This window comes from Thermobia domestica, chromosome 1 (assembly GCF_964235325.1).
Source record: "Thermobia domestica chromosome 1, izTheDome1.hap1.1, whole genome shotgun sequence".
NCBI lineage: Eukaryota > Metazoa > Arthropoda > Insecta > Zygentoma > Lepismatidae > Thermobia > Thermobia domestica.
Window position 1 is genome coordinate 389,791,972 of NC_137454.1, and position 22,554 is coordinate 389,814,525.

The window sequence follows — 22,554 nt, forward strand, 5'->3', positions numbered from 1 at the left end:
TTAAAAATAAATTCTTTCGTAATATAAGAAATATTTTCCAGAAATATTTTTAGAACGCCTATTAATTTTGTATGGAAATGTTTTTATTACCTTCTTCTGTAAGTTAAATGAAATATTTTCATACAATATTTTCGAATAATTTTCAGAATGTTTTATCTAATGTTTAATTTAAAAAGAAAACAATATTAAAAATGAATAGAAACTGTTTACCATCGTGTTTATGAAATACAGTTTGTGCTTTTAGTTAATAATATTTTCTGATATATCAAAGAAATACTTTTACATTATTCTCATACTATATGCTTCTGTTTCAACAAAAGTACATATTCGTTGTTATACGTAAAATTAATTTTACCGGATATGTTTCTGATGGAGATTATATATATATATATATATATATATATATATATATATATATATATATATATATATATATATATATATATATATTAGTGCACTGCACGGGTTGGACTTGGGCGGTCCAGTTCTGCGGTTTTCTTAGCCCAGGCCGGCAGGGCCGGGCTCGGATCGATTATTTGCAGCTCTTTAATAAGTATTAACTTTAGTTAAATGATTATTGCAATAAAACCAACGTGGAGTGAAAGGTATTAAAGACAACGCAATGTTTACAGCTAGTTGCTTATTGGCTCCACTTTTGCTATATACAGAATTAATTGTTTACCCTAGTGACCGGCACGGGCCGGGCAAGTTGGCTTCACTATTAATTTGGGCCGGGCCGGGCATGGGACAAAAACTTCGAAAAATTTCCGGGCCTGTGTTTGGCTGGGCCGAGCCTAGCTACATTCGACCCGGACTAGGCTCTGGGTCTCTAAAAATGTATATATATATATATATATATATATATATATATATATATATATATATAGGAAGTGGCTGGACCCACACCCAAAGAGAGGAAAGAGACGAGAAACTATCGAGATGTGTATTGTATTTCGTATACGACGTAATCAGTAATGAAATTTGTTGTACGATAGAGATAAGTTTTAGGCATGATTTCAGCGGAAAATTTATTATTGTACGCCATTGTTTATTGTTTATAATTAAACACACACTGAAAACACAGTTCTTACCTTTTACTATTTTCAGTCCACTAACTTACCAGCAGACGAACCATGTACAATCTCTTTAGCCAATAAGAACACATGTTACATTACGTTTATGACGTAACCCTCTTGACGTCATCTTTATTGATGTACGAACTCCTATCGGCCACGAATGGAGAAAATTTAACCTAATATTCACACTAATGTTACACTAGGTGTGGATGCAGCCGCTACCATTCTAGAAATGGCTTCCACAGACCACAGAGCACTATTCTACATGTCAATAAAGCGAAAATGCTATATGATGAAATACTCTCCGCTGCCTTCTTTATCTACTAGGGAGAGTTGAAAGTATATCAGGTGTTTTATAAATGGCTTTCGCATACCACAGAGCACTAGCGTACACGTGAAGATAAAGCGAAATTGCTATATCCAGTGGTGCTGTTTTGATTTCTAACAACCGCTTCTCTCTCTCTCTCCCTGAAAACACACACACACATATATATATATTCTAAACTATTCCGCCGTTTGTTGGATATTAATAAACACTGCTTTGTTTCAAACATTCTTTCCGGGAAGCGTTGGCTTATTTGATCCACCACATCTGAAAACACACACACACACAGACATATATATATATATATATATATATATATATATATATATATATATATATATATATGAGATAGTTTATGGATAGGTATACCACAAATGACTAGTGGTGACTAGAGTATCCTAATATAAGGTGGTGTGTCGAAATTGTTGCGCTGTAAGTATCTTCTAAACGAGTTGTCCAAGATAGATTGTTTCAAGAAGTATTGGAAAGACCTTCATCTAGCAATTAATCAACAACTGTTGCTATTTAAAAGGTATAAATAATGACGTTTCAAATGTAAATAATTGTGAATATCTCACTCATATGATTCCAGTTCTCATTCCTGATATCTGAGCATCATTCTTGATACCTCATGTGTGTGCGTGTGTGTTTATGTCTCGGTATAAGAAACGGTTCTTCGAACTGAAAATATTTTGCAAGCTGTTCTTTCGAACCGGCTGAACAGCACTACTGTTTATATCTGAAACCACAGGTTTGAATACGGTTAAGATAGATATTTTCTATTCTTAGAATGCTACATCAATATTTAAATAAAAACTTTATCGCTGTCTCTTATCAGGTTTGGTCTATGTTGATCAGTACTAAAACCAAAAATTTTAATGGACTTTTATTGCTTCCGGCTTTGGTACAGACTAAAGAAGATAGATGAAATGTACTCTTGGGGTGTTTAATCGATAGCAGAAAACCACTTCTCCATACGCATATGTTACCGTGTTTGTTCTATAGCGATCAATAAAACTCGGAAATTGTTCATTTTATTACCAATTTGATTATTACCTAGGTAATCGAACTCTATTCCCAAGTTTTGACTCACTACTTACTGAATAAACTTAGTGATCTGTTATGTAAGCGCTAAGATGTTTTGTCTTGCGGACTGACGGAATGTGTACATGTGTAACGGAGTTTTGATACACTAATCTCCTTAAAAAAAAAAAAAAAAAAAAAAAAAAAAAACTGTTCCTAATTATAATAATTTTGCACATAAAATAAAAATTGTTTCCTGTTTCTATTCTCCTGAAGATTCTGAATCATTCTAGTGGGAAAAACGTTAACTGTGCCGGGGACGAAAAGTTTCATCTTCGAGCAGACATTTCTGTCCTTAGATGTTTAAATACGAATCCACAAAAGAGATAAACGTATACCCCCTTAGTTAGTAAGTACGTCATTGAAATAAATCAATGTATGTTGAACAATCAAAACGATATTATATGTTGAATGTAATACAGAACTGAAACTGCTTACACGTCGAATAATGTATGATTAAGATGTAGGCTGTACGACTTGTACAGCCTAAATTGCAATTTTCTCGAAATTAAAAAATATGTTTGCTTAATTTTTATATTAGTACTGGTAATATTATTTCTTTCTGAAGATTTACGACTTCAAGAAGTTAGGCTATCAACCGACGATACACTGTCATTAACTACATCTACAATATAGGTCCCTAATTGTTATATCTAGCAAAATATGAAGAGAGTATAACCTCAGTCATAACTAGGTGTCCTAATAAGGTAGAAAAATCTTAATACATTTAAGTATTCTATATTGTCTTCCTTTTTTGTGTGTATGATTGAATAGTGTGAGAGGTAACCTTTGATTTTTTATAGTCTTTTAGAGTAAGCATGATAACTTTGTTTGGTTAAGGTATGGTTTATAGACTTATTGCCAACTCTGTATATTTTCTGTGTATTTAAATCACATTACCACTGTTTTTTAGAGGCATATCTTACGACGCTTATCGCGACTAAAACTTCCAACTAAAGTCATGATCATTGAACAGAACCAATAATGTTTGTCTTTTCAACTATTAATTAGTCCAAACGTCTATTAGATGCATCTTGTAATTCAGGTTAATAAGTTGTCTATAATTTGCTTCCATAGCTTATCATCTGTAACACAAGAAAGTTGTTATATGTTTAGAAACATATCTTAAATCATCAATTATTAATTGGTATTCTTCTAGTGTCCGTAATTTGTTTAAGTCAAATCTTAGTGTCAAGTACCTTTGGCCACCTGGTAAAACACCCGTACCATAGTGTACAAATTGAATGAAAATAACACATAATGGAATGGAATGCCTCAAATTAGCCTATTTAAAAAATTAACCTGCTAAAAAGCAAAGAATATGGTAGTTTCATCCTAACATCCTGAATTTGTCCTGTTTGCCAAGAAATGTTTCCAGAAAGGTAAAAGGACGGCTCAGTATCTATAACTACTGTAATGCTCATAAAAAGAATAAGTTGTAACTTTCTAAGATTACCCAATATAAATTAATTAGCTATTCAAGGTGATTTCCAGGTAAAATATAATCGAGAAATAAAACCCTACGATCCTGTTAAGTATCTCACCCTATACAAGAAGTATAGAGAATATTTACCCTTTTCTCATAAGTAAAGCCTCTTTGCAGTTTAACCATTATAGTACCGTTACCGACTGGAAGTTAGGATAGGATCACGTACATGTTTTGGAAAGACGATTTGTCTTAATTTTTTCTTTCTTGTTTATTTTTTTTAACAAGTTCGACAAATAATCTGTTACATAAAATTAGTTCCTGTTGTCCTAACGCTGGACTCACTGCTCGAATATATCCGCCTCAGACTCTTTCGTATGTGCGTGGTGAGAGAGAGAGAGAGAATGAGTGTGAGATGGTGCTAGTTGAACCTACAATAGCTAAGTCACCGGCAAGTGTTGTTGGTTTCAAACCTTGCTTTTTCTTTTTCTTAAATCACAGAGCCGGACTAACACTATGTAAACCTAACTGACGCTACTCATTGTAACATAAGCCAGAATAAAAAAAGTGTGTTTTTAAAATATGGAAAAGAAACAAATAGAACGCATATGTTAATTTTTCTCCCTCGGCGTGCTTGAGCAAACCAAGAGAAAGATAGAAGACTCTTCATCACCACGGCGCCTGTGCGGCAATCTTCTCTGCTCTTGCTGAGCACTTACCAAAGTTACCTCTGAGGAAAAACATAGAAGTTGAAGGTCACGCGTAGGACGGTACGTGCTATATAAGAAGGAGCACGATCTTGAATTCTGTCGCCGCTGTCACTTCGAAACCTAACGTAGAAGAGATCAGAAAAAATAGGCATTCACTCTGTAACCTCAAAAGTACATTTTACAGATACTAATTTTTAAGTTAAGACTTAGGAGTTCGTAACATAACTTGGATTTGGAGGGTTTAATCGCAGAGTTGACCGTACCGATGAGTAGAAGGAAGCAAGCACTAACCCGTAAACAATTGTCATGCCTTACGGTAGTATGGACTACTTCTTCGTCTCGGTTCCACTTTTCCTAACTTAGAATCTGCCGAAAGAGGGTTTTCAAGTAAGTTACACATTTTGTTGTAGAAGCTTATAGCATATAGTTAGTTAAGTTGGGGTTGGTTTCATATGAAGTGAGGACCTATCACTTGTATTTCACACCATGTAAGCCTCTTGAAATTTCCTTGTAATTTTCCATTTTCTTCATTGTAATAAAATTACTTGCTAGAAATTTTCAATTTGCTTCAAGTTATAAAAACTTGGTTCCATAAATACCTAGTACGTATCTTGGTGTATGCCATGATCTAAGATTCATGGTCCCTAAAAGAGACTTGCTTTCTTATATTTCCGAACTAGCAGTCAGAAAATGAAGTCTGACGTCCTAGGCTTAAATGCAAGTTTCCGATTTCCAAACTTGGTTGCTAGGTGGAAGAGATGGACGAGCTGTCACGAAAACGAGAGATCGATATAGGAGAGGTTTTACTAGAAAATTCTGTTCTAATCGAAATAGTATGTGGAGACCCATAAACCGGCTTCATACTATGTGGGTTCTAACACATCTTGAAATGAGACACAGGAAATCACGCAGACACATCAACACACACTCACGTTTACAAGAAAACCCACGCATACACAATACACATAACAGACTCGAGCGGGGTTAAGCCGTGTTCCGACGGACAATTACGCTGTGCATAAGAGTCACATAGCTCACACATACATACATATATATATACTTCGAGTGAGATTTGCCTTTTGTGTTCTTACGCCGAGAGCTAAAGAAAATATTCCATGTAAGCAGAATACAGTTTTAATTCCACTGCACTGAAAAGGGGCATGAATCAGGTAGTGATTTTCTGGGTACGATACTGTCTTGTATTATCGAACTTTTCACATTTCTTGCGTATCACATTGTTTCTTTTCTTATCAATTGTAAACTATTAAAGTAGTATATTAAAAAAAAATAGCGTTATAAAAATGGAATGGGACTATAAAAATATCGGAAACGGCTTGTACCATTACCAGTACACCATATTAAATCCGTTGAATTAATTTCTTAGTTTTTAACAAATATGCATGTTTTCGAGCAATATTGCTTTGCTTCGGATATTAAGGGAAGAGTTTCCCCTATTCCTACGTTCCCACCCAAAATCTTACAGGAATTAATATGTAATGAAATGAAATCTTTAAGTTTAACGTCCCACGTTATGCCGGTTAGGCTAAAGAAGACGGTGATAATGAGAAATGAGTGAAATCGTGGAATGAAGAAAGTGGGAGGAAACGGGAGAACCCCGAGAAAACCCACGAGCACGGTGTTTGTCCACCACAAAATCCACACGGCGCGAGCTGGGATCGAACCAGGGACCCCAAGCACCGGAGGTGAACGCTCTACCACTGAGCCACCGCGCCCCCCGGAATTAATATGTACTTGGATAAAATATATACACGGTTGAGATCAAGAAATAAGTAAACATTTTATTGTGTGACAGAAGATATCTAGAAACAGAATTTCCATCATTAACTTCTAACTGATTTTCCTAATGATATTTATCCAGGAAAAATAAATTCTATATATAAGGTATACATAGATAATTATATATATATGATTACAGATGCTTACTCAAATTTACTTAATTATAAAATCCGTTCTGTTACGTTCGATTTTAATTATCTTTTGTGACAAATCACTTTCAATTAAATTTCTTGCCAATATTCACACGGATTTTGTATGTCTGTGTGAACACGTCATTTCTTAACACCTTCCACTACGATTTATTTTGTAAATCCTTATAATTCAGGTATAGGTTATAAAAGTGTATTATAGATGGTTTATCTTTATGTAACTTTCTAAACATCAATATAGTAACCCTACGTGATGTTACAATACTTTTAAATTTCATGGCGAGTGTAGCTTGTCAATGTGCGACTTTGCACCGCGAGGCCATGAAGAGGTAGACTCGTGATTTCAGTGCAAGGTTTTAAATGTGGTTTGTTTTCATTGCTTGAAAATATCCCCTCACGTATGAATTAACATGGATCTCGCTAACCTGATATTTCAGTAAATCATTTCCACACACCTCACATGTTAAAAGCCTTTTGTTTCCGTGCCTACGAACTTTTCGACTCTCAGAAATTGCATTCATATAATCTCGAGGCAGGGATCTTCTATCAGATATAATAAGTATTTTATAATTCAATTTTAACCCTTATCCGGGCAAGACAATTTTGTAACGTAAACGGGCAACCGGGGCCTGTCAGGCCCAGTATATATTTTAAGTGCAGAACACTCAAAATTCAATGTCTGTTGCTGCATACTGTTCCGACTAAAGGTTACAATATTCACGTGTTCAATATATAATTATGTGACAATTTGATCTAATATTTGACAGGAATTTCACTAAAGTTATACGGGGCCTCCTAGGCCCCGGTTACGTCAGGAAAAGATTTTCAAATTAAAAAAAAAAAAAAAAAAATTAGCTTTACCAACGCGATATGTTCATGATTTTAACTTCGACAAAAGATAGAAGAATTCTTCTGTCAGTACACAGTGTCTTGCTAAATATGAATATTCAAAAGTCGTACTTCAATCTAACTAGTTGAAACATTTTTAACTGTATGTATTGAAATATGTTGGCAAACTTTAATTTGGAGTAAACCTGTAGTTTAACCTGTATCAATTAAGATGTATGTTACAATATCTGGACCTAGACAAAATCTTCTTCCATACTCTGAGCGTATTTGAGATTTTTTTGTTATAATCAATATGTCTTTTGACAAGTCAGTTTTCTAATAAATAAGTTAGGGTGGTGTTGGCACTTGTAAGGTTTTACACCTGTACGTGATTCTGTTACCAAGATGGAAATTTTACAGAACTCCTTTCCAAACTTCACATGTGTGAGGTATTTCACGTGCATGCATCAACATGTTTTGCAAAATCTGATGTCTTAGTAAATAGTTTTCCACCAACTTGGTCCTCATAAGGTTTATCAAACCTGGGTGAACACGTCTTTTGTCAAAAAATATGTTTCTCAGTCTCATTCCAAACTTTCACGTGTATGCTACGGTAAAACTTTTACTAAATCCCTTTTCACATTCTTTACACATTTGAGGTTTTAAGCTGTATTGATCGACATAGGAGTTCCCAAATCTGACCTTTAAATAAATCTCTATTATCATTCGTGGCACTGGCGAGGTCTTACAAATACATGTGTGGACATGTTTTGCAAAATGTTACTTTGTAGTGTAGTGTGCCGGAAGCGCCATGACAATTGGCGCCAAAATTTTTGCCACAGTCCACACAAACCATTAATTAGGCATTCTCTTCGCACTGATTCAGTTCCTTCCAGCTGTCTTTATTTTTTTTAGATGAAATAATGTGTCTACTCCATCCTCTTTCAGCCAGCTGACTGTCTGCTTCAAGAGGCAGTTAAACTATAACCTTTCTCGTCTGAGAAGATAATATTTTTCCCTTAGGAGAAAAGTAACAGATTCTTACTTTTGGTTCTCACAACCTTAAATAAATAGAAACGACAGGAATAATCTAAATTTAATTTAGTTAACTGAAAGGATAAAAAGGTTATTTTACCAGCCAGCAATATATTCGATAACTCTGACACAAAGTCCCGTTTCCTTGCAACACAACCACAAGTGTTCCATTATAAATTTGATTACTCACTCTGTTTTTGGACGTTTTCGTAATACAAATTTTCATAGTCCTTAAATTGTTATTTTGGAACACACTTGTAAGGTTTGAACTTTTGAACTCTCTACATTTTATTGGAAATATAATGTGTCTGTCGAGTCATGGTATAATTGAACCTGTCTTAGTAAATTGTACTTTCTGTAACCAGACGTGACTCTTTGTACACATGAGGTCAAATGTCAACTTCCTAATGTTATCAGGGTTTTGTATAAAGAAATTTTCCCATGTAAAGGAAACCTTTAGGATACGCCCTCCGCCTGCTTCCGCAGCCGCAGAAACTCAAATTCGTTTCATAAATAATTAAAAATCCAATCAGGTAACACCCTGGCTTACCCCTGCATTCACACGTCCCTACCCTAGTGCCGTGTGAAAATGAGAAAAGCAAACAAAAATTGAGTACATCTCTCTTTTTGCGGGATTCCAATCTAGTTTTTCGAAGAGGCACGAGCTCCGTGCTCGTTGCCCCCTTCGGGGGAATACCATCAAACTTCAAGACATGGACCTACCGTCCACAGTGTAACTTAGAACTTACGCCGGAACGTTGACACTCCGCCTCTAGCCCGTTTTTCGGTCGGTAGAAACTGTGTTACGTCCTTCACCTACCTGTGCTACTTTGTTGTGTCGGCATGGACTGTTAATTCCATCATACGGCGTATGAACGGTACTCTTTCACCACGGTTACGTCATTAAGATTCACCATCTTAGCCGAGCAGTGTGTGTTATCGCCAATCCATTCCTAAGTGCTCACTTCAACTGGACAGTACCACTTGTTTCATTGTGAGTATGCAGTGCATATAGAACTTAGTTACTACTACTCAGATTCTGTCTACCTAATCTCAGAACTGGCTCTGCACGGATCTCTTCAAGATCTCACATTAACTCTTAACTGTTTGTGATCCTGAATGCTTCCTAATGCAATAGTAGTTAACCTACGCTAACGCTGATTTATGTATCCCTAGAAGACCTCATGTAGGTAGTCACTTGTGTTGTATCAAGTCCACGGACTTACTCGAGCCAGCCAATAAAACTATTTCTAACTCGAACTTGCGTTGTTTACGTCATTTTAAAAAATTCTCAATACTTCCTTTTGGTGAACGTTTCAATATCTTCCTTAAGATCTCTATTAACGCCTCAATATCGACGTGCCAATGTTGTAGTCTACTGGAGAAAGCAGATGACCTGTGGAATGAGATCCTGTTGGATATAATTCTATCCTGGGAACTGCGTTTTACCATTCGTCTCACCTCTATTCCGTCATCCATCCAGGAGAAGAGCAGACTGTGCGAAGTTCCAATTTTCCGAGGATTTCTAGTCCTGTACGAAGCTCAGTGACAACATCGTCTTACACGAAGTCCTGACCATTGTCCGTCTATCCTATTCCTGTATTTCAGCCGCACGAAGTACAAGTGAGTAAAATTATCGCAAGTGTTCTTGAGTGCTTAAGTGACTGTGCTACCTGGTGTGTACGAAATAACTACAGCGACGCCAAGGTAACCCCAGAGTCTTCCCATCTCGACTTGGAGTGCCTGGAGGTAGGACCACGGACCTCAGGTGAGTTACCACTGTTTATTTAATATTTTCATGTACCTATCATTTGCATTTCTTTTCCATCAATTCGCTTAACTGTAAAGAGGATCACATCCCAAGTAGTTTCAAAATTACTTGAAACCTGTTAGTTACTTAAATATCGTTTGTGTGAACGTTGACAGAGCGAATCCTAATCGCTCGTCTCTTTTGTTAAATTGTTGATTACGTTTGATTTCCAAGATCTCTTTTTTTTTTTATTCGAGCGGTAATCTCGTGTTTAATTCTAACGATATAGTGTGCTTTGATGTGATAACTTGTTAAGTATTCTAAACTGGCTGATAGCAGTGGTATTCCAACTCGCTGAAGCTTACTCACTAAGATTATAATACTCGTAATCATTCATTCTCTTGCGTTCTAACTACCCTCGTCCTCATTCTAACGAAACCGCCCTGCTTTTGTATCTGTATTGCTGCGGGACCCTAAAGCTGTCCCCTTGACGAGTGGTCGGCCATTTGATAAACTATTTGCTTGAGATGGACATCCGCGCCTTTGCGCCCTGACTCGGTTGTTATTGAAATTGCATGCTATGAAATCATCTACCACCCGAGCTGCATAGCTCGTCTTTGATACGGACTAATTTAAAGTCCCAATATAAACAGACTTTTTCAAGGCTATCTCTTGCTCTTATTTATTATTATTGTGCTAATAACAACCCCCACCACCAAGACATAATTGGTGGCGGCCGGTGACATGCGATAGCCCGCGTCACACACATAATTTGGTAGCTATAGTGAGACTCGAACCCTGGCCAACATAAATGGTGGCCATAATGTGAATTATTCTTGTTATGCGATATTTATCACCTGGCGGTATATAAATACTTGTTATTCTTAGCTATCGTTCTCGGTCGGTGTCTTCACACCCTGTTAGTACGCCCATAAACTAGTTAAGCGCTCGTGTATATAAAATAAATATTTTTGAATTCTACCAGAGCTTACTTGGGAGCGTGAACAAACTATTTGTTGTTCTTTGAAAGCAAATGATAGAAGCGGTGTTTTCACAATTTCCTAACACTGAAAATCCTACCAGTCGGCCACCACGGTCTAGTGCCCCTTGAGATCGTTCGTGGGCGCGACAGTAGTAAATACTTTTCCAAGCTCTGTGCACTCGTAAGTTCCTTCATTTCCACGCGTTAGTGTGTCCTGCCAAATAACTTTTAGTAAATCCTCTTCCTTATTTTTGATACGTGTGAGGTCTTTCATGTATATGGATCAACATATGTGCTGCCAAATGATTTCCTAGAATACCCGATTTCACCCCTTTGTAACTTGCGAGGATTTTCATCTGTATGTATTACAGCATACTATTTTCCAGGAATTCTTTCAACATTCCTGGCACCCATCTTGGGGTGAATATGAGTTGTGCTCGAAATGATTTCACAATAAACACTTTTCGACACTGCTTGCATCTCTTAAGTTTTTCACCTGTATGTATCGACATTTAGCTTGCCAATCTTCGATGTAGGGTAAATTCCTTACCACACTCTCGGCACGTGTAGGTTTCTTGCCTGTATGCATTAAGATGTGTTAACAAATGTCCACGTTGAGTATATCCCATACCCCACTCTTGGCATGTGTACGATTTCTAACCTGTATGTAGTAGCATGTGTGTTGCCAATGATGATTTTCTGATAAACCCCTTTCCACACTCTTGGCATGTATAGTCTTTATCACGTGTATGTATTAACATGTGTTTTGCCAAACTTGCACGTACCGTAAATCGTTTACCACACTCATGGCACATTTGGTTTTTTTCACCTGTATGTACCAACGTGTGTTTTGCCAAACTTGCACGTACCGTAAATCGTTTACCACACTCATGGCACATTTGGTTTTTTTCACCTGTATGTACCAACGTGTGTCTTGTCAAATCTCCGCGTTGAGTAAATCCCTTACCACACCCTTGGCATGTGTACGGTTTTTCACCTGAATGTATTAAAATATGTGCTGCCAAAGTCACCCGTAGAGTAAATTTCTTACGACACACTTCGCACGTGTACGATTTCTCACCTGTATGTATTAACATGTGTTTTGATAAACTTGAACTTTGAACAAATTGCCTACCACACTCTTGGCAGGTATGGCGTTTCTCACCTGAGTGTATTAACATGTGTGCTGACAATAATGATTTTGTAATAAATCCTTTTCCGCACTCTTGGCATATATAGTCTTTATCGCGTGTATGTATTATCATGTGTTTTGCCAAATGTAGGCGTTGAGCAAATCCCTTACCACACCCTTGGCATATGTACGGTTTCTCATCTGAATGTGTGAAAATATGTGCTGCCAAGTTAGAACGTAGGGCAAATCCCTTTCCACACTCTTGGCATGTGTACGATTTCTCACCTGTATGTATTAAGTTGTGTCTTGCCACATGGCAACGTTGGGTAAATCCCTTACCACACTCTTGGCACGTGTACGGTTTCTCTCCTGTATGTATTAAGGTGTGTTTTGCCAAAGATGCACGTTGAGTAAATCCCTTACCACACTTTACGCACGTGTACGGTTTCTCACCAGTATGAATTAACATGTGATTTGCTAAATTTGAATTTCGACTAAATCCCTTACCACACTCTTGGCAAGTATGGCTTTTCTCACCTACATGTATTAACATGGATGTTGCCAAACTTGAACTACGGGTAATCCCTGTTTCATACTTTTGCCTCGTGTGGGGTCTTACGCCTCTATGATTTACCTTTTCTGTTGCTAAATTTGAAAGTTGAGTAAATTCCAGTCCAGATCCTGGGCACGTATGAGAGTTTTCCAATCCCGTGTAAACTTCCTTGTTCGTGCGAGATCCCTCTCCTGCATGAGAAATATTTTCCTTTTTTGTGATGAACGTATTTGCTCTTCTGCAAAATTCAATATACACCAAATAAAAATAAATAATGTAAAAGTCCAGAAAAATGCAAACTTTAATATTTAAAGTGCACTACAAACTGGAAGATATTTATTTGGTGTTATAATTCTTTTCCATCTAAAATGTGAAGTGTTCCCAGGCACTAGTACATTATATTTCGTGATAAACTGAAATCTCATACTACATAACTATTACATAATATAGCGTGGAAATATGGAATTTACAAAAAAATCGAGGGTTTTCCGTAGCAGTATTATTCTCCAAGAATGCATTGTGTTTCATATCTGAATATGTCTTTAAAATTTAAATATTAGAAATCACGTCTAACTCAAGTACGTACCTAGGAACATTCACATTCAGAATGAGTGTCGCATAAATATAACTGTCTTCTTCTGAGAATATAATTTGATAATGATTTTGCAGGGTACTTTTAATACTGATACTATGTGTATAACCGGGAATTGTATATTTGTGGTAAATTTTGTATTAAAGAATTATAAATACGAAAATTAGAATGAGTAAATCAAAATATTGTTAATGGACAAGAAAGTTTTATTTTCGCTTTATTGTTCTTATTTACTGATCTTTTGAGATAAAATTTGCCACATACATGTCTTTGCCGATTATACACATACTAACATTCCAAGAAATACCGGTAAAATTCGTTATCAGAATATATTCCTAAAATAATATGTTTATAGACACGCGACAATAATTTTGGACATGTGTATACATATGTTATAATATGGAATGAACATTTTTTATAGGCGAAAATGGACGCGGAAAGTGAATTAATATATTTATAAATTATATTGTTAATTTAAGTGGCAAAAATTTTAGTAAATGCGAGAACTTGTTGCAATTACAACTACCAGAAACTGCTACTATAATTACAAGGAAACAAAGAAAGACTATAACTACTTGTAAAATTTTTGCACAAAATACGTCATTTGAAACAGTGTAATATAAACTGCTGGTCTCTTTGATATCCTCCGATTGCTTTGATATATTAAATTCTACTATGCTCTGAGTGTTCTGATTTATTAAATTTTAATACCCGATACGATCTTCACGTCCATTGATATATATCTACGTGGTTAGATGTGATACATATCTAGGCGCTTTTTAGAAGTAAAACTTTTGACAAAGGGCGAGTTTCGAATTGCTTGTAACTTTTAACCTATTTATAAGAAGTGGGATTATGATTATAAAATTCGGCGCTAGGATAATGAGGATATGCAGTGAGCCGTTCGTCTCCTTTGTTTTATTATTGTTACAGGCATTTCGAATTTCATATGTTTTCAAGCTCTAACGTCCTTATCTTGCAACACAGAAAAACAATTCTACATCTATTCTACATTCCGGTTAGCACGTAAAATTTCAATTTGTATTATCCTGATGTAATGACTTTGGACGAAAAGAAAATGTATACTTGCTTTGCAAATTTTTTATCGTAGGGTATGTCAAATAACGTCTCCCGGGAATGATTTGCATCGCGAGAAACTTCAGTGTTTATTTTTTAGTACTTTAAAAGTTAAAAGAGCGTGTGAGGATAGAGCAACCGAAAAGAATTAAAAACATAAAAAGCATAACAGCGATTTACACATATTGTTGGTACCTTAAACATGGTTGTGGTTGTCTAGGGGTTCAGAAGAAACTAATTTTAAAAGCATAATAAAGCATAATTTAGAAAATAAAGCATAAAGCATAATTTAAAATATACAGCACAATTCTTGAAAAATTATGTTTAACTGCAAGTTTAACATACTCTATTAATATTATTTAAAACCTTTATTTGCAACACAAAATCATTGAGAACATAACAATACAACAACGAAAAGCTTATTTTTATTCCTGTAAACTTTATTTCGGTGTAATCCTTTGATGTGGAGGAAAAAGTAAAAGAAGAAGAAAACTTTCCGCCAACAATTAATAGTATACAAGAACTCCGCACTGTATTGTTATGAGTACCTCTTGAACTTGAGCACTTTCTGGACCTTGTGTGGCAGCTTTTGCTTTCCCTTTCTGTATATACGCACCTCTAAAGTGCACACAAGTGTTAAGAAAAACTGACTCGAGCAGATATTTTTTTACAGTGCATTAAGTAGAAAGTTCATTAAATATGAAAGAAATTGGTTGCACAAAATATTAATAAACAGATCAATATATTTAGAATATTTCATATATAGTAAATATTATACGTTATACACGATTAATATGAAACATGATTGAAACTAACAATAAAGCATAATAAGGCAAAATTTGGGAAAACAAAGCATAATTTGGAAAATATAAAGCATAATGTAGGTTGCTGTAATTAATTGCATCGCGAGAACTTTTTATTACTTTTTATTACTTTAAAAGTTAAAAGAACGAGTGTAGATATACGGCCAACTCTGTATATTAAAAAGTGAAATAAACTTGTTATACATTAGAGTATAAAGGCAAGGAAGCTGGATTGTTTGAAATGAATTTTCTAATATCTTGGCCGTGTACCTTAAACTGGGTGTTTATAATGTAACTATCATTTAAAGGGTATCGTAAGAACAGAATTGAAAATGTACGTCAAAAATTATCATGTCACGAGTCTCTTTGCTCAGAGAAAGAGCACTTAGTATACATGCTTATCACTCAAAATATACTGTGTCGAGCATTACTGTTTTGGGAAATACTGTATTCCCAAGAAAAGAAAAAAGATTTGCGTATTACTTCTCAGTACGTAAATTTCTCATCCAGAGTCTCCCATTAGCTCAGGAAACGAGCAGATCACTTGAAATTAAATTTTATACTGAAGTTACAACTGCCTCTTACTGGAATGAGGATCATATGAGTAATAGAACTTATGTAAATTGTAGGCCAAAACTAGGGTATTTGCCGACTCGATTATGTCAGGATGGTGAAATCTACAATATACCATCTTTACTAAAACCCAGTGGGCAAATGATCTACGCTTAAAGGCTGAAAGCAGGCTATTTGTGTAGTTTTCAATAATATATATCAACTTACCTTCTTGCAGTATGATATAAAATTAATATTAACACAGTTTAGTGCCGACAGTTTTGCCAGCACAGAAGAAACTTAAGGAAAACTAAGTATTCAATTGGATGTCACCAAATGTTATTCAGATGTGAACCCATACATATTAAACATCTTAAACAAATACATCTACGATAAATCTACCGCAGATAGAATAAGAGAGCAACTTAGATGAATTAGCCCAGAAACGAGAAGATAAAAACCAAATTAGCAATTAAAAACTCAACAAAAACAAAAAAAAGACATGTGAACGATTACACAGTGAAACAAATACCTTCTCGACCCGTGAATTACAAAACGTGAAAAGAAAAAAGCATGAAGCTAGGAAACTTTATCAACATAAAAAAAAAAAAAAGACAAAACCAATTAAACAAACGTAGAGAGTTAAAAATGTGAATATAAAAGAGAATCAAAGAAAAAAGCTGTAAACACATTGAAACCAGTTTAAAGTTAGGTCCCTGGGGTGAACCCTACAAAATTATAAGTAATAAAGTTAAAGCACCTACCACCCTTTCAACTATAAAAATAACAAAAGGTACATATAAAAATAATTGGGAAGAATAGACTATGTAACAAAATCTCTATTACCACAGGATATACCTGAAGAATATAGTAACTCACAAGGTTTCATTAGAAGAGAAATGCAAAAACCACATTCAAATGACAGAACAGAAGCATCAGAAACCAGCAAAAAAGCTCCTGGACCGGATGTAATAAAATCGGAAATTTTTAATATTAATGCTGACAAACGGGGGGCACCATACCTAGCAAAACTTTTAGATTTAGGTCTTAAAAACGGACGAATTCTAAAAAGGTGGAAACAAGCAAATCAGCACTTTAAAAAATCAGATGAGAAGGAAAAGGACGATCCAAAATCCTATCGCATTATCTGTTTATTAAATGTAATAAGTAAATTTTGGAACGAACCATTGTGGAAAGAATAAACAAGACCAAAATTGCACATAACGAAAAATTGCACTAAGGTTTCAGAAGAGGAAAAACCACCGAAACAACTGTAAAAATTCGAATGGATCTCGTTGAGATCGTAAGCTGGAAAACTACTAAGTTGTTATCTATGACGACACTAGTGGTGATTTTGACAATTTATGGTGGCCCGCACTTTTCAAAGAATTCAAAAAAAAAAAAAAAAAAAACTCAAAATTAGTAAATCGCTTTAGAAAATAACGCTGGATTACTGTACTGACAAAACGATTACATTAAAATCTCCAGCAAAAGATGTAACTGCAATAAGCACCAAAGGATGCACATAGGGTTTAATATGTGGACATACAATGTGCTACATTACTTTCCAAGCATGCTTAAGAAAACTAAACAATCTAGAAAAAATATTAGACCTAGTGGGTTAGCGGAATTTTTTAAGATTGTGATGACAGATCCTCAAGAACACAAATAGAGCCAAAAGGAAATGTAATATTAGAATATCTAAAAGGATGGTGTATAGAAACTAAATTAACTCTATCGGGTAATAAAACGAAAATTACAGTATTGGGCCAAACTCTACGGAGAAAACCCATAATCAAAATTAGGAACAATAAAATAGGAATTATGAATGATATCAAATAGGTGGGTGTATGACTAGAAAATCTACCAAAATCATATAACTGGAATAACAGAGAAGATGAAAACAATAGCCAACATGCTTTTAACACTCGCTATAAAAGAATTAAAAATTGACAGAAAAAATTTTAAATTGTATAACAAAGCTGTTCTAATGGCTATTGCACAATATTGTGCCGGAATCTGGGGTCATAGACTGTTTCAAAAAAAAAAGCATAAGGATTATTTAAAATATATAGCACAATTCTTCAAAGATTTTGTTTAACTGTAAGTTTAACATACTGTATTAATATTTTTGAAATCCAATATTTAAAAACCAATTAATTTAAGGCAAAAATTAATAAGAGTGCAGGGATTAATGCTAATTATATCCCCATCTAAAAAGTATCTCTGCAGAAACAATACAACTTTTGGACAATGAAGAAACCATACACCTTCAGAAATTAAGAAGATGTATTAAGACATGGCTAAAGATATTGGAAATCACGGGAGAATTGGCCGGCACGGAAGAAGATAGTAACAAACTACGGAAATAGGAAGATGAATAGAAGTATTCAATAAAGGGGCAAAGAACAAGAAGCACTATCCCAAACTTACAAAAAAAAAAAAAAGAGAAGAAATGGGATTAATAAGCTGTGAGTTAATAGAAAAAGTCTCTGGACATGGATAGTATAAATCTCATCTGAGAAAACAATATAATTAACGGCAATTAAGATACATGTAATGAAGAACAAACACCAGAATATGTCTTTTGGAATTGCAATAATTATATAACAAATAACAAAACAAAAGAAATAAGAGACGAATTAAAAAGGGATAATGTAAAACTATAATAAAGATGGAATGAAATTAGAAAAAAATAATATTGGTTGCAAGACACGTATGAAGCAACTTGCTGAAGGAAAGAAAGGATGAAAAAAAAGAAATTAACAAGACACACACCCCTGTATTGTAAATATAAACAAATACAGAATTAGAAGAAAATAAAACTAAACAAATCAAACATAAAAAATTAAGTTCTGACGACAATTCCAGAACTTTAAAACAATGCACAAGTATACAGCATATCTGCTTTGAAAAGAAGTAACCCTCTACATAGCATTTCTTCAGTGTGCTAAAACGGTATTACAACAACAGAGTATGTTTCATTTTTGAGAGGATATAACATTTGTAATGGGAAAATACACAAGATTGTCTTTCATTTGTCATAATCATATACAACAGCACTATATCCAGTGCTAATTTGAGCTTTTATCATTTGCCCCATTAGAATTTTTTAAACCCAAACTTCAGATTTTGGAGAAAACCGGGATTTTGAAACAATCATAAAAATATAAGGGTAAATGTATCACGATCAATATATTTTGTTATACTACTGACCTATCTGTTGATAGTAAAAAATAAATGAAACTTTATATGCCACTCCTTCCTACTTACAAAACATTACAATACGTGAAATTGCATCGATATTGATGTTTACGTCTACTTTTAATTTTCTCATAGAAAGGAGAAACATAGGTATATACCTATAGGCCTAGTTTTTCTCAATTCATTATCAATCAAATTCTTTTGGTTTTATCCTTTTCGAACAAGTACTTTTAACGTAATGAACTTTTTTCTTAATCTTTACAATCGTCAAAGTAGGCCCGTGCCACAAAACAAACATGGCCGTCACTGGCAAACCGCTTAGATAAACATATTATAAACACAGTTTTAAAGTCTTAAAACACGAAGCAAAAAAATGCTTAGGTTTCATAATTTTCAGAAACTGTCGACGAACCAATTTAGTTTCTTCTAGATCACTTGAGATGGATTGACCCTTGTGAGTAGTGTGATGCTTGTATTTTTGCCTAATGTCGGGAGATATATATATATGAAAATGTGAATAAAATCAATACGGAACAAAATAGATGGTGTGAAAAGAGTATCAGCACTGTATGACTTGACTTGTCGAAAAGATACACATAATTACGACTATAATATTGCACACAAGCACTGATTAGCATGGACGAAAACTATACAAGGCTTACCGCAAAACAACGAAAAACGCACTCACAAGATATTTGTTTCAAATCTCTAAACCAAATCGCTTTAGTATATGTTTGGTTCACATTAGGAACAGTTATATTGAACACGTTCATTCTCATTTGCCTTAGCGTACGACGCGGCATTGGCTTGGAAGACTCTGGTTGGATGCAAGACGGAAGGTTATGTGGTTCGGTTAAGAGGTTAGGCTGTGAATCAACCTCTCTTATAGCCTCTGTTCAACCGGACGCTAACTCAAATCTAATCCAATCAAATCTTTGTTAGGCCCAATGAGCTTTTAAGTCATTGGGAGAGCTTTCTTCAGTTGACCATATATATCGTTATATTGTTTTGTTACGCTTAAATCGACTGCAATCAAACAGAAAGGTGATTCACTCGATCTGGAATCGTCGAATTTTTGCAACCAGAAAATATTTTTTCCGGAATCTGAACCATATTAAAAAAAAATCAGCACTTAAGCTGATTTTATGTTCGTGAATGGTTTACATTTATATGTAGGCGTCCATGCTAAAATTATCAAATTTGTTTTTCCATGTAATAAAAACAAATATCCGCAAAGCACTTTTGAACACTTGGGAAACAGTTGAAGAATTCATGAAGGGTGAACTGCTTTTGAAATGATAGCGTTCTTTATTAACAATTTAAAATTACACACTTCTCCGTTTCGTGTAAAGGGTGCTGTGAAATTACTGACAGTAAAAGTGTGGAATTCACATGGAGAATTACAAATGAAACAGGAATGGAAAATAAATTAATCACAAATTGAATTTTGACCTGTATTCCAACACACATACATAGTTTAACTTTATTGTTGACAGTATGCAAATTACTGATGAACTATTATGCAACATGCGACTAATTCTTTATAAGCAAGAGTATGTACTCTACACACAAACAGTGGCATCGATTCTTTCCTGATAGCAGTTAAAGTGATAGACCTCGATAATAGCACCATCTATTAGCGTCGGTACAAACATAAGCTCAATTCACTTGAGTATAGAAGAGCAAATACCAAGTTAAGCTAAACTGTTTCTACAAAAATACCTATATTCTAGCAAAATCATTGTAATTTAGTTTTTAGAACCAATCGCAAATATATAATTGTTTAGAAAGAGAATGACTGAGATCTGAATACTTGCTAAATTAAAAAAAAAAAAAAACTGCTTCATTACTTAGACGGTTTTATAATGCTTCACCACAATCTAATCAGATCTCAAACTATAGTTCTATACATAAATCTCTTTTTAAGAAAGCACAATTATATGGCATAGATAATTAAAATTTACTCCTTCAGACTTTCGAGGCATAATTATGCACACCGTTTTGTTATATTTAAAACAGGCAACAAAATTAAAGTAGGGACATACTCATGCGATGTACACAATTCTGCACAACATCGTAGCAGGATTATGGCACTGGTGCAGCGATCTAGCATCAAAAAGACAAAATTGTGTCTAAAGACAGCATGGCTGGATGTTACACAGCACGCAAAGATAAGTCACTGTTTCTTGTTCATTTTTAATATGTAAAGTCCATTGGCTTAGAGGTTTCATAACAATTTTGAAGTAGGAGACTAGTTAACTGGTAAAGTAAAAGCATTAAATATACGATTATACAGGGTGCGGCACGTAAAACCGGCCCGTCGTAATGTCATGGTATATTGCGTTTCTAGCGACAATTAAATTATTTTCAGCTTCCTACCAAGAGATAGCGTGTCTAGCCGGGGTTGAGACACGTATATGTTAAACATATAAAATGAAATGCAATGTTTTCAGGGGCTGAAATTGTCCGCCCACTTCAACACACTTCTGAGTATATGTGAAGAGATTCATACACTTGTCAGTTGATTACATCCTGGATGGAGGTCTTGAGTTCTTCAATTGTTTGTGGATTTGTATCATATAGGCTCTACACTTCCCTTTAACAGTCCTCACAAGTAAAAGTCACAAGGCAATGGCAACACGCTCGGTTATAGGATACGGCATTGCCACACACTCACCCGACTTCACACAACGAGACCTACTTCTCAACTGGTTTGGACACGTTTCACTGGCTGCGACTGCAGCTGCTTTACACGTGCACCTACAGCATACGTGTCTCAACCCCGGCTTGACACGCTATCTCTTGGTAGGAAGCTGAAAATAATTTAATTGTCGCTAGAAACGCAATATACCATGACATTACCATGGGCCGGTTTTACGTGCCGCACCCTGTATTATGCCAAATATACATCCTGAAATTGATGTGCATTGGTTATTAATGTATTTATTTAACGATCACCAGGTACATCTGAGAGACCATTTCATACTGGATATCTAAGAACAACGATAACAATGGGAAGGATTTGGTAACATTGACCAGGGCCTGTTTAGTAGGTAGCATCCCGGCATTTTTTGGTCCGACTGAGGAAATCTTTGGAAAACCCCAGTCAGAATGGTCGGCAGTGGGAAGCGTACCCACGACCTCCCGAATGAGAATGCAACACTCTACCACTTGAGAGGTCGGAAGAGTGCCGTTTAGGTTGTGGGAAGTGGAGGTAGGAATGCAGAAGAGAATTAAACATTAGTAGTTATTTTTGAGGGAGAATTAGGAATTATGGTGTAAATTGTGGTTCATATTTTTCTTTTAAATTATAAAACTAGTGTTAAATATTAAAGTGTAAAATAGGCGAAATATTTACATGGAACACGAAATTATTATTATAAAGTTACTGAAAACAAATACTAATGTTAGAGAGAACTTCTTGTTATCAGAGTCCAAAAAACGAGGAACGGGGGCCATGGACCCTCTGGAGAATGGAAC

At 35.1% G+C, this 22,554-nt stretch overlaps 1 protein-coding gene across 5 annotated transcripts in view; it reads right to left on the reverse strand.

Moving 5' to 3' along the window:
- Nucleotides 1-2,645: 2,645 nt before the first annotated feature.
- The window catches only part of LOC145665149 (uncharacterized), a 37,418-nt gene continuing 17,509 nt past the window's right edge, over nt 2,646-22,554 (reverse strand). For all 5 annotated transcript variants that reach the window (XM_081732435.1, XM_081732445.1, XM_081732431.1 and 2 more), the window contains exon 3: nt 2,646-13,084. In XM_081732435.1, coding sequence (XP_081588561.1) covers nt 11,818-13,084 — 1,267 coding nt within the window. In that variant the 3' untranslated portion in view covers nt 2,646-11,817. The remainder of the gene's footprint in view (nt 13,085-22,554) is intronic.